Below are 18,072 nucleotides of genomic sequence, written 5' to 3'. Positions count from 1 at the left end.
CGGTGGGGGGAAACCTTTGGAGAAGTTCAGAAGAGAAGAATCAAGGAACCAAGTCATCATCAGGCAGTGGACAGAAGAACATTTTTTGTGGGGAGAACTTCAGAAAGTTGGTCCCCAACTTTGGCTGGGAAGAGTCAAGAATTCGGGTCACCAAACGGTGGACTGAAGCAACGTTGGGAGAACTTGAGAAAGTTCCTGTCGGAAAGAGTCAAGGAATCCGCTGAACAGGCGGTGGATAGACAAACGGTTTGGAGAACTTCAGAAAGTTTCCACCAAGATGTGATGAAGAACAAGGTTGTGGACAATCTCAGTCGGAACTCGGAAGGAACGACGAAGCACTGATACGATCTCCAAAAGGGATCTAAATTGATTCTGGGGCTCTGGAAGGACTTTGGGGGGTGGGGAACCTGGCACCCCTAAGGCCCAAGGGGGACCTGGCACCCCCCTAAGCATGTCCTTCTTCTCTGTCCTGCTGATGGCCTTATGGATCCTTGGCCCGCGCATGACAGATTCGGCGTTTTCCATGTGCCAGGATTTGGATTTTGAAGCGGCACGGACCAGAAGGATTCAGGCTGTCCGGGGCCAGATTCTTAGCAAACTGCAGTTGGAGACACCCCCCAAGGAAGAAGGGGTCCCTCACCCTTTGCCCCACGAGGTGATGCTTCTCTACAACAGCACGCGGGAGCCGGTGAGGCGGATGGTGACCTGCGAGAGACGGCGTAGCACCGCCCTGCACGAAGACGAGGAATATTATGCCAAAGAAGTCCGGCGAGTGGAGATGTTGGCTTTTGGGCATGCTGACAGTAAGATGGGGGGGTCATACTTGCAACACCGATAAATTGAAGATTATAATTGAATAAAAATCGTTCACTGAGTTTCTCACCCCACAGATTCCATCCCCGGCCCCTTCTCTACCCCCTTCTTCCGATTTCTGCATTTTGGGGTCTCCGTGGCACACCCCAACTTCAGCAACCTCATCCAAGCTGAGCTGAGGATCTACAAGATCCCGAATCCTGGATCCCACGCCACCGAACAGCGTGTAGAGCTCTCTCAGGTGAGGAGACTGAGGAAGCCTGCAGCTACCGATTGATGTACAGTACTGATGTTAAATCTCCTGTTGGGGATATTAGGCTGAGAAACTGACTAGGACAGCTGGCTGTGGAGCTTAAAATAATAATAATTTTTTTAAAAAACCCAGCAAGGCTAGCAAATATGTTTAAAAACACATCCGCCAAATGTTGGAAATGTAACCAGACACCAGGTTTGTACCACCATATGCAGTGGACTTGTTCAAAAGCAAAAAAAAGAGGGTGTGTGTATGTGAAAAGACATAGTTAGAGAAAATGATAAAGTAACCTATAGATTTAAAGCCAGAAATATGTTTTGTTAGGTATTTTGCCAAAAATATAAAGTGAATGTATATTTAATATTACCTGTTTTGATGGCAGAGAGAATTGTATTTGCACCATATTGGAAAAAAATGAGGAAGCACCTTCAGATGAAAATATAATCCAAAAAAAAAAATATTACATTGAGTGGAAATGGATAGGTTAACCTTAAAGATAAAGGTTAAAGAAGACACAGAATACTTTTTAACTTGGGTTTTGTTTTACCAACGGTTAGATAATAAAAATTGAAAGTTGGAAGAATGCTATTATATACAAGTTAAAAAAATATTATTATTACTATTATTATGTATATATAAAATGACCCAGATCATACACTGTGTATCATCAAATCTATAAAAGCGAAATACCCCTCAGGCATCGTCACAAAATCTCCAGAAACGTAAAGCCTACAAACTTGAAATTTGGCACGTATGTTCCTCTTGGCTTCTAGGTGTTCACTAAGAAAGGATTTTTCGAAATGACCATTAGAGCATTCGTATTTCCTATATCATTATTATTAACATGCTCTGATGCTAAGGAGTTCTATTCCCCCTCCCCACCTGGAAAGAAATCTCTTCCAAATGCAAAACACAAGCAGGGGAGTTTCGGTTTTAGTTTCAGAGCAGCAAGCAGCTTTAGTACAGAACAGTTGAGCTAAGCCACGCCCAGGCTCCTTGCTTCTCTCCTTCTTGCTCACACAGCAAAGACTCTTTCAGTTTCCAAACAGTCCTCATTTCTTTCACACACAGACAGGACGTAGCCTGATGAATACAGATGGATGCTGGTAGGTGGAGGCAGAATTCCCCCCCCCCTTATTTCCTCCCCCAAAACTAAGCCCGATCACATAGTTTCATAGTGAACCATAGGTAGTATGTAAAGAAAAATGTATAAATAAAAGTTAAAAAAATTAAGAAATAAGAAATAATAACTCTCTCGTCTCTAGGTGAGGCCAACGAGGGAGCCTTCTGCCCAGACCCAGCGTTACGTGGGAAGCCAAATTTTATTCCCCAGGCATCGGGCCGAGTGGGTGTGGTTTGATGTCACTGAGAGCGTCCGTCGTTGGCTGAGGAACAGGGGTAAGAAAGCTGGAAGACACTAACAACAATCAGCGAGAATTGTATTTGCCCAAGGCTGGAAAAATGAGGAAATTCTTACAGATGAAAATATAATTATATCTATATCTATATCATCTATATCTATATCTATATCTATATCTATATCTATATCTATATCTATATCTATATCTATATCTATCTATCTATCTATCTATCTATCTATCTATCTATCTATCTATCTATCTATCTATCTATCTATCTATTAGATCGTGGCAGAAATGGATAGGTTAACATTGAAAATAAAGGATAAAGAAGATGCAAGGATATTTTTTTTAACATGAGATTTGTTTTACCAATGATTAGATAACAGAGATAGAAGTTAAAAGTTGGAAGAATACCACTATGTACAAGTAAATAAGATTACTACTATTACTGTGCGGAAGTAAATTGACCCAGATAATGCACACTGTTTACTAAGCACTTATGTATGTTAAAGAAAAATGTATACATCAAATATATATTAACAACAACAAAAAGGATTCTCCAAAGAACAAATAATCCTTGATGTACGACCATTTCTTTAGCAACAGTGGTACTGAAAAAAAACAGGCTTATGACCAGTCCTTGCATTTACGACCGTCGCATAGTCAGGAGATCAAAATTCAGAGGCTTTGGCCACTAGCATGGTTGCAGCAATCTGGGGTCATGTGGCATTTGTGGCCTTCCTGGACGGTGTCCGATAATCAAAATCCATGGGGGGGGGGGAGGAGCTGGCTTCACTTAATGGCCAGATGATTCACTTAATGACTGCGGTGGTTTACTTAACATTCGTGGTGGAAAAATGGTCATAAAACCAGGCACGGCTCACCGAACAGCCCCATTGCTGGTTGTAAAATTGAGGACTGAAGAAAGAACCAAAGAGGGGAGGGAAAAGTCATTTTTCTCTTGTGACTTTTGCTATGTTTGTTCATCAGGGAAGAAACTCAGTTTCAAACTGGAATTGCATTGTCCCTGTTGCAGTTCCACTCCGGCTTGGAACACAATTAACTCCCAGCACAGTCAGCCACTGGAAACGCTCTTTGCAGGTATGTGCGGCTTGCTAATATAGATATATATTGTTTTACACAGAATAACAGAGGGTAGTCCTCAACGTGCAACGACCATTGAGACCAAAACTTATGTTGCCAAGGGAGAAAGGAGGAGGAGGAGGAAGAGGAGGAAGAGGAGGAGGATTGTGGAGTCCTTGGTGCTCTCTGAGCTTGAGGTTTTCTTGCAGACGTTTCTTGACCCAACTAGGTAACCTCTTCAGTACTTCTTCTCCTATCTCCTTCTCTTCCCCTCCCTCCTCACCCACCATCACTTCTTCTATTTCTTCTCCTTCTACATCTCTCCTCCTCATCCACCATCCGTTTTTTTCCTTGTCCTCTTTCTTCTTCTTCTTCTTCTTCTTCTTCTTCTTCTTCTTCTTCTTCTTCTTCTTCTTCTTCTTCTTCTTCTTCTTCTTCTTCTTCTTCTTCTTCTTCTTCTTCTTCTTCCTCCTCCTCCTCCTCCTCCTCCTCCTCCTCCTCCTCTCCATAAACTACACTCTCTTCTAGCCCTAATGATGTTACCAAGTTGGGTCTTGAAATGACTGCAAGAAAGCCACCCAGTGGCACACTCTAACTGGTAATTGTGGGGGAAACTTTTTTTTTGAAATGCTTGAATTGAGATAGAACTTTTGGAATGATGAAATAAGAATACGCGATGAAATGGCAAACTTGATAGAGAAAAGCATAAAGTATAATGAATATGAAGATATGAGAGTTATTTAAAGTTTAAGGAAAGATAAATCAGTGAATTGAAAATATATATATAAAATAAGCGGGAGGAAAGTATTTGACAACAACGATAGAAAATATGTAAAGTAATGGTAAGATATGCAATGAAACGTGAAAGATTAATATGAAATTAAAGTCATGCTTGTATGGAAATGTGATAAGCTGGAATCATGCTATTCCCTGAAAAAAAGATGTTTTTAATGTGTGGAAAACTGAAATAAAAATTTATTTTAAAAAAAGAAAGAAAGAAAGCCACCCAGCTCAGAGAGCACCCAGGACCTCTCCAAGTAGAAATAAGTCATGTTTTCTCCCTTGTCCACCTGGTCCACGAGGATCTGTTAGTCCAACCTCTTCGCCACTACTCCTCCCTAGTTGTGAAGGGTGAGTTGTGGTTCAGTGCGTTTTCCAAACTCTCCCCGCGGCCGCCAAAATTCAGTGTGCATTTTCCGTCCATTTACAGGTCTGGATGACAACCTCATCAAGGAAGTGTGGAAAGGCTGGTCCAGACCCCCGGATCTCACACACAAAGCCCCACATCTGATCCTTACCTTGCGGCCCCCAAGCCAGCTGGACCTTGCCCCAAAGGGCCGGCATCGCCGGGCAGCTAACACCCCCAGCTGCCCCAGGTAGGATACACGGTGGTAGTGGTTATTTTTTGCAAAACATCCAGCAGAGTGGTGAACTCTGAAATCGCTCTAGGGCACGAATTCCAAAAATTGCACAATCCCACCGGATTTGCAAAAAAAACCAGGACCTGGATATTGGTGTGTTGGTAGTCCTTGACTTACAACCTGTCATGCCCCTGTTGGAATCTGATTCCGAGGGCGAGGTCGAACAGCTGACAGGGAGTGGGAGTGTGGCTCCAGTGGTTGTGGAGGAAACTGGGGAAGGGCACAGTCCAGCTGGACATTCAGAGGAAGACCCAGGCCCACCCCTCTTCATCCTAGGGCATGCAGGGAGGAATGCATAAGGGAGCAACATGGATTACGGGGGAGAAAAGGGCCCTGATTCCCTTCATTAGCTGCAGCTGGGAAAACAGGATAAAAAGGGTGTTTGCACACAGCACCTTGCTGGAAGCAAAGCGTGCATTATCTTTGTTTGTCGTGTCCTATCTGGGTTCTGGCGTCCTCGCGACTGTATGTGTTTCATTATCTTTTGTGTTCTGCAATTCCTTATCCTGCCCAGGTCAGTGGGGTGGGGAAGGAATGGGGATTTTGCAGTAACCTTCCTCTGCCACACCCACCATGCCACGCCCACCAAGCCACACCCACAGAACCGGTAGTAAAAAATATTTGAATCCCACCACTGCTCTATCTTGTGCCGGTGAGTTCCACTGATTTAACACCATGTGATTCGACTCCTGAAATAATAATTCTTCTCGTTTCATGCAGGAATCCGGATAAAGACTGCTGCCTTCACCCACTATATATAGATTTTCGGAAAGATCTGAAGTGGAAATGGATCCACCAGCCCAAAGGATACAAAGCGAATTTCTGTGCTGGCAGCTGCCAATATAGTCTAACTACCAACATGCATCATAACATGGTGAGAATCAGACTACAATGCTGGGGTATTCTGGGAGTTGAAATCCACCCATCTTAAAGCATGCAGGCTGGGGGATTGCGGGAGTAGAAACCCACAAGCCTTAAAGTTGCCAAGTTTGGAAACCACCTATTTTAAAAGAACCTTTCAAAACAGAGATTTTCAAATGTTTTTTTCAGTAAAAAAAAAATAATAATCCCTGGACTTTGAGTCCAGATGTAAAACCCTAGAGATAAAAATTGGCTGCAAAATTCAAAATTTTTGCCTTTTTAGGCTGTTGTGGGGGCTTTGGTTGGCAAATTCCTATTTGAAAAAATAGGGGGAGAATTTTTTTTAAAAAAGATTGACATATATTTCACTTTTTAATCTGGGGGTAGATGAGGGGTGATTTAAAGGGGCTCTGAAACCAATGACGGGCTGTACTGGAATTTGGTGGGGCGGAGATAATTTGGCGCCTGATCCTTTTCTTCTTCCTTCTGCACCCCTTTTTCTGCAGGTGCTTCCCCTGTACAGCAAACTGAACCCCGAAGGCTCGGCCGCTCCTTGTTGCGTCGCCCGCAAACTGGAACCTTTGACCATCCTTTATTACGTCGGCCGCCAGCCCAAAGTCCAGCAGCTGAGCAACATGATTGTGAAATCCTGCCGTTGCCGTTAAAATGGTGTGTGTGTGTGTGTGTGTGTGTGAGTGTATGTGTGTGACTGGCAAGGAGCCCCCCTTTCCATTTTCCTCAGAAAAAAATCTGAGAATCCCAATTTTCCCCTCTTTGCCACCCAACTTGAAATTCTAGACCTAGAAAACCTTGAATTACGCTGTCTTCGGTCCAATCTAAGTATGGTATATAAAATCATACATTGCAATGTCCTACCTGTCAATGAATACTTCAGCTTCAACCATAACAACACAAGAGCACACAACAGATACAAACTCAAGGTTAACCGCACCAAACTTGATTGCAGGAAATACGACGACTTCAGCAACAGAGTGGTCAACGTCTGGAATACTCTGACTCTGTGGTTTCTTCTCCAAACCCCAAAAACTTTAACCTTAGAGTGTCTACTATTGACCTCACCCCTTTCCTAAGAGGTCTGTAAGGGGTGTGCATAAGCGCACCAACTTGCCCACCGTCCCTGTCCTATTGTTTCTTTTATTTTTCTTACATGTACCCATTTCATGTATTCAAAACTATGTATATACTTATACCTATTCTCTTGTAAGCAACTGACAAATCAAATCAAATAAATAAATAAATAAATAAAATCAGGAGAACTTTTCCTTCGAGGGCAGAAAAAACTTTCTACCGCAAAGAGCCCAAGAGTCTAGTCCTCGTTGTCGAGAAAATTCATCTTCCAGAGCTGAGTGATTGGGGCATGAGATTGGCCCTCTGCCCATGATCAGAGGCATTTTTCCTTTTGTGGTATGGAATCGGCAGTCCTGGCAGGTGGGTTCTGGGCCAGTTTTCCCCCCAAGACTTACAGATACAGATAATTAGAATTGGAAGGGACCTTGTAGGTCATCTAGACCAACCCCCCGCCCAAGCGGGAGACCCCACACCATTTCTGACCAATGGCAGTCCAATCTCTTCTTGAAAGCCTCAACTGATGGTGCTCCCACAACTTCTGAAGGCAACTTCTGTTCCATGGGTTGATTGTTCTCAGTGTCAGAAAGTTTCTCCTTATTTCAAGGTTGAAAAATCTCTCCTTGTTCAGTTTCCATCCATTCTTCCTTGTCTGGCCTGCAGGAGCTTGACCCCTTCCTCCTCTCTGGGGCAGCCCCTCAAATATTGTAAGACTTGCTTTAAAAAGTCTGAATTGGGGTTGCTGCCAGTGGTGGATTCTTTGAGGAGGAAAATCTCAGGCCATTTTGGGGGCTCGGCCATACCAAAACGGAGCCATTTGAAGGATGAAGAAAGTGCAAAGAAGCTACGGTGCATTGCCAGAAAGAGCCTCTGCCACGCAATGCCCACGTGGTTTGATTGGCAGCCTGAATGTAGGAAGAGAAAAGGGGTTGTGTGTTTCAGAGGGGTATTGGGGGTCAGCAAGGAAAAAAAGGAAAGGCAAAGGGGAATATTTGTAGTTCAGGATTGAAATAGGGGGCATCTCTGAGCTGGGTGGTTTTCTTGCAGACGTTTCATGACCCAACTAGGCAACATCATCAGTGCTAGAAGGGACTTTGTTTTGGGAGGAGGAGTGGTGTGGGGAGAAGAAGAGGAGGAGGAGAAAGGGAAAGAGAAAAAAGACTGTGGGATCTTTGGTGCTCTTTGAGCTGGGTGGTTTTCTTGCAGACCTTTCAAGACCCAACTAGGTAACATCATCAGTGCTAGAAGGGAGTTGCGAGGAGGAGGAGGAGGAGGAGGAAAGTCCACCCATCTTAAAGCCTGCTGACTGGGGAATCCTGGGAGTTGAAGTCCACCCAACTCTGAGCGGCCAAGCTTGAGAAACGCTTGGATAAAACAGCGAGACTTTCATTGACAAAAGAGAGAACATTCTGGTTTTTGTTTTGTTTTGTTTTTAAAAAAGCTAAATTTACTTTATTTTACTTCTCAGTTTTGAAAGAGTTGCAGCGTTGAGACCGGGCAGGGACAGGGCTCCCCGAGAAGGGACAGAGAAGTGTGTGGGGGTGACCCTTCCAAGTCTGGGTTGGGGGCTCAGATTATTCCTCTTCCTTGCAGCTGGAGGTGAAGTTTATCTACCTGTTGCTCCATCTGTTCGGTGAGCGGGTGATTCGCCCCGAGTTTTCTCTGGTAAGCTGAGTTGGTTTCGGAAAAGAGAGGAGAGGAAAAAAAGAAACTCACCCAAATTTGGAATTTTAAACTTCATTTTGTGGCTAAGATTCCCCTGCGTCGCCGTTCAGAAATTGTCTCCTCGACTTACGAGCAGAGAATTTCTGGGGTGAAGCTACAACCTCTCAAGCCAGCCACACCTGGATTGGCAAACTTTTGTCTGCAGGAGGGGTTAGCCAATGGCTGCTGTTGCTAACCGAATCATATGGTTGTTAAACGAATCTAACCTTCCCCCCCCACCATCACTCACTTGTCCGAAGCCAGCTGGGGAAGGTTGCAAATGCTGGTCCTCCCCCACTTCAAAAAAATGCTTCTACTGCCATAAATACATGCCAGTTGCTAAGGGGACAGATTTTGGATCATGCAACCATGGGGATGGCTGCCATTGGGCATAAGTCGAGGAGCAGTCGTTAAGTCGAGGACATGTTGTAAGTCACTTCCCCCCCACCCCCAATGCCATTGTAACTTTCGACAGACTGCTATATGAATGGTTGTAAGTCAAGGAACTATCCTGAAAGTTAATTGCTTTCAATTATATCTTTGGCTGTGGTAATAAAAGATAAAGCGGTTAACGTTTTAATTAACTCACAGAGCAGGGTTGCTTTTAAGATTGCCAAGACTTCTTCCTCCATCAATTCTTGCAGAGGTAAAGGCACCTGAGAGACGGCAAGAGAAAGTCTTAAGGGGGGGGGCTGGGAGGGTCAAAAAAGTCAAAATGGCAGCCGTAACCCAAGCCATTTGGACTTGTGACACCCATCTGTGAGGGTAGTTACGTCACCCGAGGTTTGACAGTGTTCACTCCGAAATTTTGCAATTTCAGATCGTCGATCAAGTCGGCCGCTTTCCACGTCCCACTGAAGGCGGGAGGGTTGCAATTCTGCTTTGCTGTGGATGATGGGCACTGTGGTGCTTCCCATGGGGCGGCGGCCTAGAGGGAGGAGCTCTGGCCTCTCAATCAGGAGGTTGTGAGTTCGATCCTTGGGTAGAGGCAGATATTTCTCTCTCTGGGCACAAAGAGAGAAATATTATCTGCCAAACAAAACTCCGCACCGGTGATGGGAAGGGAATCTGGCCAGTAAAAACACTCTGCTAGCTCCATCCTGTTTCCCAGACTCCACTCCACAAGGGATTATCAGAGTCGTTAAAAGAAGATGGCGAATGTTTTCCGGAAATCGTATTTTGTGACGAGAGCAAATAAATGTTTGCTTTGGTTTTGTGATTTGCAAAACGACTTGTCTGCCTTTGAAAATTAACATGAAAATGAAATTTAGGATGAAAACGTTAATATTCCAGGGCCAGTTAAATCCAGAGCTAGGTCGAATTGCACAACTGATGAAATAAAATTGGGGATGGGAAGGAAACCAGAGAGGAGGCAAACTCTATGGTTCGGAGGACCAAATTGATTGAACCAAGCGCGCGGACAGGAAACGTCCCCAAGCAGAGATGCAGAAAGTATAAATCAGGAGGGCACCAAAAACTCACAGCCACTTTAGAGTCCCGTTCGTGTTTCCCAAATTTCTGCTTGTACGTTTTATCCTAGAAAAACCATGAAAAAGAAAAAGAAAAACCATGAAAAACCGAAGGCTAATTTCGAATTTGCAAAAACTCTTCCTGAAAAACCCAAACTCATCATTTCCCCTATCTAGTTAAATCCAGTGTCAGGGTTCCGGCAGTTACTCCAATTAAATCATGAGCCTTGAGCCCCACTCCCAAGACTACGCCCATCTATCTAAAATTTTTAAAGCACTCAATGCCCTATATTTTTTTTGGGGGGGGGGTGCTTTGAAAAATAAAATAACACAAAAAGAAAATAACACGATTCGAGTTAAGACATCTGATAAACTGCCAAATAACGTCACCATCAGGTTGATAAGGCGACAGCTAGACAAGGATTTTTTCAACCTTGGGGGGTGGACTTCAACTCCCAGAATTACCCATCCTAAAGCCTGCTGGATGGGGAATTCTGGGAGTTGAAGTCCACCCATCCTAAAGCATGCTGGATGGGGAATTCTGGGAGTTGAAGTCCACCCATCCTAAAGCATGCTGGATGGGGAATTCTGGGAGTTGAAGTCCACCCATCCTAAAGCCTCTTGGATGGGGAATTCTGGGAGTTGAAGTCCACCCATCCTAAAGCATCCTGGATGGGGAATTCTGGGAGTTGAAGTCCACCCATCCTAAAGCATCCTGGATGGGGAATTCTGGGAGTTGAAGTCCACCCATCCTAAAGCATCCTGGATGGGGAATTCTGGGAGTTGAAGTCCACCCATCCTAAAGCATCTTGGATGGGGAATTCTGGGAGTTGAAGTCCACCCATCCTAAAGCATCCTGGATGGGGAATTCTGGGAGTTGAAGTCCACCCATCCTAAAGCATCCTGGATGGGGAATTCTGGGAGTTGAAGTCCACCCATCCTAAAGAATGCTGGAGGGGGAATTTTTGGGGTTGAAATCCACCCATCTTAAAGTTGGAAAGGTCGAGAACACTAAAATAGTTATCAGAACCTAAACTATTATAGAGAGAAATCCCCAATGAGATTTTTAAAATATACATATATATCAATATTGCCTTTCAACAATCCTCTTCTCAAGCCTGCTACACAATTTGCCAAAATGTGTTTGTTTGCTTTTGTTTTGTTTTTTTGAGTCAGGCGCTCTTCCTTTCCCCGTTTACAGTCACCTTTAAAAGGTTTTCCGAAAACTCTCGTCCGTGGCCCGTTTGCCAGGGACTGGTCTGCTGTCCCATGTGCCACAGCGAACTACCAGGAACATCTAGACAGGGGGGGAGAAAGGGGAGGACAATGAGGAGAGAAAGCGATGCAAGTCAAAGGATCCAGTTACCATGGCGAAGGCCGGGGGCCATTTTGCAGTCTTCTGAGTGGGGAGCCGGATTCGCTTAACAACTTGACAAGTGCGCTGCTTCGCTTAAGGACGGTGGCGAGGAATGAGGCAAAATTCCCTAACCACCTCGTTTAGCCACAGAAATATTGGTCGTACGTCACGGACTAACCTCAAGATAAAGAGAGAGAGGTTTGGAAGCAGAGGTGGGATTCAGCCGTTTTGGACTGGTTCTCAAGAACCGGTGGCGGAAATTTTGACTGGTTCGGAGAACTGGCCAATACCGCCTTTGGCTGCCCGCTCCCTTCGGCTGGCCCATTTTTGCTCCCATGGGGTTGCCAGAGGCCCATGTACGGCCTGTCACACCCCTGGCCGTGCCCACCCAGCCAGTCATGAGAGCAGAGAACCGGATGTCAAATTAATTGAATCCCACCACCGTTCGGAAGGGCCTGGTGCAGTGAATGTCTAACCTTTTCCGAGTGCCCAAAGCATGTGTGCGCATGCCCAAATCCCCCCCAAATACAATGCATGGTCCCTGCACATGCCGCCCCCCGATTCATGCATGCGTGATGCCCCCACATGCACCCGCCGTAGGTTCACCCTCATGGGACTAGTGTCTTGGCCTGTCGAGAGGAGGGTGGGGTGGGAGAGGCAGGGATGGACATTTTAGGCTTGCAAAATTCTGTTAATGTAGCCTTGCAATAAAGAGCCATTAACCGGTTTGGTCCTGTCTCCGTTCCGCTTCAACCTGGAGAGGCTTCCGGGAATGCAGGCCGCCAGCTCTTCCAGGCGAGCAGCGCCTGGCAGTTCTCCGGCGCATTATTTTGAGTGCAGGAAGCGAGCCATTTTGCAATCGGCTGGCTCTCTCCCGCCGGGCAGTTGTCGGCCCGTATTACATGTCTCGAAAATGACATGCCATTGGCATAAACCAGGGAGAAGGGAAAGTCTGTGGGAACGAGGCGGAATTTCACATTTCTAAATTTTGGGACTGGAGTGGGGGCTTTCGAATTGGTGGCTTCACTCTTACGGCGGTTGTAAGGAGCAGATCTACTCGGAGACCTGGAGAGAATTATCTGAGGAGCTAATAACAGGGAAGTCCTTGACCACGATTGAGCTCCAAGAGTCCTGCTGCTCTATAATTCATTGAGAAGTGAACGTTTTGCTCTGTTTTATGACTTTCCTCTTCCCACTGTTGTTAAGTGAATCGCGGCAGTCATTCAGGTAGCAACCCTGGTTGTTAAGTGAATCAGGCTTCCCCCATTGCCTTTGCTTGTCAGAAGGTCGCAAAAGGGGGGGGTCATGTGACCCCCCGGGAGATTTCAACCGTCGTAAATATGAGTCCATTGCACAGCCTCCGAATTTTGATCACCTGACTATGGGGATGCTGTAATGGTCATGAGAGGGGGGGGAAAAAGGGTCGTAAGTTACTTTTTTCAGCGCCGTTGAAACTTTGAACGGTCACTAAACGAACTGTTGTAAGTTAAGGGCTACTTGTAGTGCGCAAGCAATAATTTCAGGAATATATAATAACTAGCTTGATCCCCATGCTTCGCTACACAACTATGTCGTCGGGCTAAGTTTTTGGGGAGGAAAACAAGGGGGAAAATTTCTGCCTCTGCCTACCAGCATCCATCGGTATTCACCTGGCTAGCGTCCTGTCAGTGTGTGAGAGAGAGTTGAGGGCTGTTTGGAAACTGAAAGAGTATTTGCTGTGTGAGCAAAGAGGAGACAGCAAGGAGCCTGGGCGCGGCTTAGCTCAACTGTTCTGTACTAAAGCTGGTTGATGCTGTGAAACTGAAACTGAAACTCACCCTCCTGTTTCTTAGTCTCCTCCTGAATTTGTTTTGACTCCTGGAAAGACGAGGAAAAAAGGAAAAGACATGGAACAAGCATTAAGAAAGGGAAAAAAATTAAATATTTTGTATATATAATAGTACGGGGACCACCGGGGGTAGACCTCAAGGCGTGGAAAAACGAAATGCAATTGTAAAAAGAAGGTCCAGTGGCGAGACCGAGGTAGCCCCTCATTTAGCAACCACAACAGGGACTGGCCATTTGGTCATTAAGTGAAGCGGTTGCATAAGTGAAACCTTGACCGTGCTTGCAATCCGACTCCAGCCCTGCCCAGGTTCTCAACGAAGCACTGGTGGCAAAGTCCCTTTATCACGCCCGTCGTAATCGCCAACAGTGACTAAACGAGGACTATCTGTACAATCATTAATGACACGAATCAAAGAAGACAGGATAATTTTGGAACAGATCGTTTTGCAATCCTGCTCAGTTTCCCAAAAACGTTTGAAGCAACCGAAGCACTTAAGCCAAAACTTACTCACCTTCCTTCCTTCCTTCCTTCCTTCTCCTTCCTTCCTTCCTTTTCTTTTCTTTCTCTTTCTTTCTTTCTTTTCTCTCTCTCTCTCTCTCTCTCTCTCTCTTTCTTTCTTTGCCTTTAAAACTTTTCCTGCAAATAATTTGGCTTTCTCTTTCTCTCTCTCTCTCACACACACACACACATATTTGGGGTGGGGGTTGGCAGTTCCCCTACCTCTTCACTTTGCTGTGGCATATCCTCAGGACTAGTAGAAAGAGGAAGAGGAGGAGACACAGGACAAAATTAAAGCCATCACTTAGCTAACGGAAAAGCAGATTAAGAGAGTTGGAAGGGGCCTTAGAGGTCCTCTACTCCAACCCTGTGCTCAGGCAGGAAACCCTATCCCATTTCCAGACCAATGGCTGCCCAGTCTCTTCTTCAAAACCTCCAGCGTAGGAGCCTCCACAACTTCTGGTGGCAAGCTGTTCCATGGGTTAATTGTTCTCTGCTGTCAGGAAATTTCTCCTGAGTTCTCAGCAGAATCCCAGCTAACGGAGTTTGTTAATTTCATCGGACCTGCTCTTGAGAGCAAAGCTGGATGGCCAATTTCTTCTCCCTCCCTCCCTCCCTCCCTCCCTCCCCCTCCAAATTTATTGGGTCAAACCCCAGATGTGAAGGTCGCTCCGTTGTCTGGAGACAACCGTGTGTACCTTGGGGGAAGATCTTCCTCGGGGATGTCTTTGGAGGCTTCCTGCAAAAAAACACAACAACAGATGAGAAGGGGGCTTCCCCTCCTCGGCCCATCGTCTTTTGGGGGGCGTTTTCCAGCCTCTTTCCCCTCCCCAAGTCTTCCTGCATTGACCAGTTTTGCATATTGCAAAGACTTTTTTTGGGGGGGGTCTGCAAAATGCAGGACTCGAAGTATTTTGATTAGAAATAGTCAAATCGTCCTCATCTTAGATCCCCAATAGGGAAGAGAAAATCCATCGTTAAGGAGATGAAGCATTGCATGAACGCATTTGGTATTAAAAGGTAAAAAGGTTCCCCTTGCACATCCGTGCTAATTGTTTCCGGCTCTAGGGGGCGCTGCTCATCTCCGTTACAAAGCCGAAGAGCCAGCGCTGTCCGAAGACGTCTCCATGGTCATGTGGCCAGCAGGACTAAACACCAAAGGCGCACAGAGCACTGTTACCTTCCCACCAAAGGGGTCCCTATTTTTCTACTTGCATTTTTGACATGCTTTCGAACTGCTAGGTTTGGCAGAAGCTGCTGGGACGAGGAACGGGAGCTCACTCCGTGACGCAGCGCTGGGGGTTCAAACCGCCGAACCGCCGACCTTCCTGATCGACAAGCTCAGCCTTTTAGCCACAGAGCCAAGTCAACGGAGAAGACAGATTCCCTTAACAACGGTGGCAAGGAAGTTCATAAAATGGGACAAAATTCACTTAACAAGGGTTTCACTTAGCAACAAAAAACTGGGGCTCCATTGTGGTCATAAGTCGAGGACGGCCTGTAACTAGATTTATTCTGGTAGATGGAGATAATCTTGGGGTTTACTGCCACTCCTTACCTGAAATTAAGAAGAATTAAGGATACACAGAAGGTTGTGTCCGAAATGGAACATCACTTCCGTTTTGCTAATCAACAAAATATCAGGAAAATGGAGCGGAATAATAATAATAATAAAAAAAACCAGACAAACACACGAATAAAGTCCCACCATTAGCCAAACATACCCTGTCTTGGCTCTTGAAGAAATCCTCGCTGAAAATTTTGGACAAACTTGGAAGAAAAGAAAAATTGGATCAAAATTTAGCTGGAAAAAGTGAAAAACGACCGACGGTAAAAAAAAAAAAAATCTCTGCCCAATTTTTAAAAATAGATGCTGAAGTTAACGGGTTTGCAGGAGTAAAAGTCAGACAGAGAGTCATTTAATGGTACCAGTTAAAACAATTTTTCCCAATATTAGCCACTTTAAGATGGGTGGACTTCGACTTCCAGAATTGCCCAGTCAGCATGCTGGCTGGGGGATTCTGGGAATTGAAGTCCACTCATTTTAGAGCATGCTGGCTGGGGGATTCTGGGAATTAAAGTCCAGACATATAAAAGCATACTGGCTGGGGGATTCTGGGAGTTGAAATCCAGACATCTTAAAGCATACTGGCTGGGGAAATGACCAATTTTCAGTTTTGCATGCAGAATTAAGTGGACGTTCCAGGCCCTTTGGGTAAATTCCTGGCTTTGTTTAAAAATAAACTTGTCTTAAGTTTTATTTTTGCCTTTTCAAAGCTGAGGGAAAGGGTGATGCATGTTGTTTTTACTTTCAAAGAGCACATACTCTGTCACCTGGTCTCTTTCCAGCTGCGACTTCAAAGTTTTCTACAAAAATACAAATACACACACGCACAAAAACACAGAGACAACGTATATGTAAGAAGGACAGATCAGAAAGACAAACCACCCAAAATCAGTCCCTTCGTTCTCCCTCCTGCTAAGAAATTCACTTACTCCGAGTCAGCTTTCCCCAATCTGATGTTGTCCTGGACTACAATACCCATCACCCCCGGGGCAGAAGAATCCTCGAGAACACCTCAGTCCTGTATAAACCCCTCTTTTGCAAAATTCGTATTTATGAGGAGATGGGGGGAACGGTTGAATAGTGACATAGAGATTTACAAATATAATCCCACCATTGGAGGAAGTTTCAAGAAATTAGATGAGCCCATTTTATCATATGTGGCGGACTTGCGTTAATAAAAAAGAAAAATTTGGGGCGAAGATACACAGGTGGTTAGAAAAGGTGATAGGGAAACATGTAGATTTTAAATCTGAATTTTAAATTTCATTTTTTTAATTAAAAAAAATTAGATAAGAATATTATGTATTTAATATTACATGTCGTAACAGGAGCGAGGATTATATTTGCACAACATTGGAAAAATGAAGAAACACCGCAAGATGAAGAGATAATTAAGAAGATATTAGATGGTGCAGAAAAGGATAGACTGACATTGAAAATTAAGCAGAAAGTAGACACAGAATATCATCAAACGTGGAATTTATATTTATTCTCCAGGTGGTTGGAAAAAAAGGGGTGGAGATTAAGAATATAATTTGTATTGTTAAGCCAATTAAATAGCCAGAAAACATGATGTTTATGAAGCACTAAGAAATGTAATTAATTTAAAAAAATCAATAAAATTTAAAAAAAGAAAAAGAAAGAAACCCCAAAAAAACTAAACCCAAAGAAAAAATATATATTCATAAATATTTACTGTGCGAAAGCTGGCAATCCTCTTCGGTTTGGACCTCTTCAGAAACCTTGAAGAGAAAACAGACAAAAAAAATTAAGATCATAGATCATAGAATAATAGAGTTGGAAGGGACCTTGGAGGCCATCTAGTCCAACCCCCTGCCCGAGTAGGAGACTTTGTTTGGGCACGATGTAAAGTACACAGGTAGTCCTCGACTTACGACCCCAATGAAGCCCAACATTTCTCTTCCTAAACAGGATGGTTGCGAAGTTGAGTGTTTTGCCCCGTTTTACCGTCTTTCTTGCCACCGTCGTTAAGCGAACTACTGCGGTGGTTAAGTCAGGAACATGGTTGCTAAGTGAATCAGGGTTCCCCCCCCCATGGTTTTTGTTTGTTGGAAGGACACTGAAACCATCATAAATATGAGTCAGTGGCCAACGTGTCTGAATTTTGATCCAGGGTTGTTGGGTTTTTTTTTGCAACGGTCGTTAAGTGTGAAAAACGGTCATCAGTCGCTTTTTTTTAGGTGCTGTCATTTGGAATGGTCACTAAACAGAGGTGGGATTTAGCTGGTTTGGACTGGTTCTGGAGAACCGGTAGCAAAAATTTTGAGTAGTTCGGAGAACCGGCCAATGCCACCTCTGACTGGCCCCGCCCCCATCTATTCTCCGCCTCCCGAGTCCCAGCTGATCGGCTGGGTCTCCTTTGGTTGCCCTGCCCAGGAGAACAGAGCTGGAAAGCAGGTCAGTGAGGTGGGGAGGGAAGGGGGATTTTGCAGTATCCTTCCCCTGCCACACCCATCAAGCCAAGCCACGCCCACAGAACACCACGCCCACCAAGCCACGCCCCCAGCTGATCGCCTGGGTCTTCTTTGGTTGCCCTGCCCAGGAGAACGGAGCTGGAAAGCAGGTCAGTGAGGTGGGGAGGGAAGGAGGGTTTTGCAGTATCCTTCCCCTGCCACGCCCACCAAGCCACGCCCACCAAGCCAAGCCACGCCCACAGAACCGGTAGTTAAAAAAAAGTTTTAATCCCACCACTCCCGCAGCCGTAAACGTATTGCCAGGGAAGCGTGAAACTTGCGCAGGGCACATTTCCG

General features: G+C 45.0%; 2 protein-coding genes across 2 annotated transcripts in view; one reads left to right on the top strand and one right to left on the bottom strand.

Annotated features, from left to right (window-relative positions):
• On the top strand, positions 1 to 6,901 carry LOC113453999 (transforming growth factor beta-2 proprotein-like). The gene is made up of 7 exons (XM_087914141.1): positions 1 to 803; positions 891 to 1,054; positions 2,332 to 2,464; positions 3,418 to 3,528; positions 4,721 to 4,886; positions 5,652 to 5,805; positions 6,299 to 6,901. The coding sequence occupies exons 1-7, from the start codon at positions 452 to 454 to the stop codon at positions 6,455 to 6,457; spliced, it is 1,239 nt and encodes a 412-aa protein (XP_087770267.1). The 5' UTR covers positions 1 to 451; the 3' UTR covers positions 6,458 to 6,901.
• A 1,502-nt stretch (positions 6,902 to 8,403) lies between these two features.
• CATSPERZ (catsper channel auxiliary subunit zeta) overlaps positions 8,404 to 18,072 on the bottom strand; it is a 15,944-nt gene continuing 6,275 nt past the window's right edge. The window contains exons 7-16 of the mRNA XM_087913883.1: positions 16,998 to 17,043; positions 16,061 to 16,101; positions 15,459 to 15,504; positions 14,433 to 14,473; positions 13,957 to 13,987; positions 13,226 to 13,265; positions 11,257 to 11,348; positions 10,065 to 10,118; positions 9,172 to 9,238; positions 8,404 to 8,548 (exon numbers count right to left, since the gene is read on the bottom strand). Coding sequence (XP_087770009.1) covers positions 8,448 to 8,548; positions 9,172 to 9,238; positions 10,065 to 10,118; positions 11,257 to 11,348; positions 13,226 to 13,265; positions 13,957 to 13,987; positions 14,433 to 14,473; positions 15,459 to 15,504; positions 16,061 to 16,101; positions 16,998 to 17,043 — 559 coding nt within the window. The 3' untranslated portion in view covers positions 8,404 to 8,447. The remainder of the gene's footprint in view (positions 8,549 to 9,171; positions 9,239 to 10,064; positions 10,119 to 11,256; positions 11,349 to 13,225; positions 13,266 to 13,956; positions 13,988 to 14,432; positions 14,474 to 15,458; positions 15,505 to 16,060; positions 16,102 to 16,997; positions 17,044 to 18,072) is intronic.

This window comes from Pseudonaja textilis, chromosome 16 (genome assembly GCF_049901715.1).
Source record: "Pseudonaja textilis isolate UNSWEBS1 chromosome 16, rPseTex1.2, whole genome shotgun sequence".
Lineage (NCBI taxonomy): Eukaryota > Metazoa > Chordata > Lepidosauria > Squamata > Elapidae > Pseudonaja > Pseudonaja textilis.
This window is presented reverse-complemented; position numbering and strand designations above follow the sequence as displayed.

Excerpts from the sequence above, each read along its gene's own strand:
- LOC113453999 (XM_087914141.1), top strand. The coding sequence starts at position 452 with ATGTCCTTCTTCTCTGTCCTGCTGATGGCCTTATGGATCCTTGGCCCG. Across the intron at positions 1,055-2,331 it reads AGCGTGTAGAGCTCTCTCAG|GTGAGGCCAACGAGGGAGCC; the intron begins GTGAGGAGACTG and ends TCTCGTCTCTAG. Across the intron at positions 4,887-5,651 it reads AACACCCCCAGCTGCCCCAG|GAATCCGGATAAAGACTGCT; the intron begins GTAGGATACACG and ends CGTTTCATGCAG.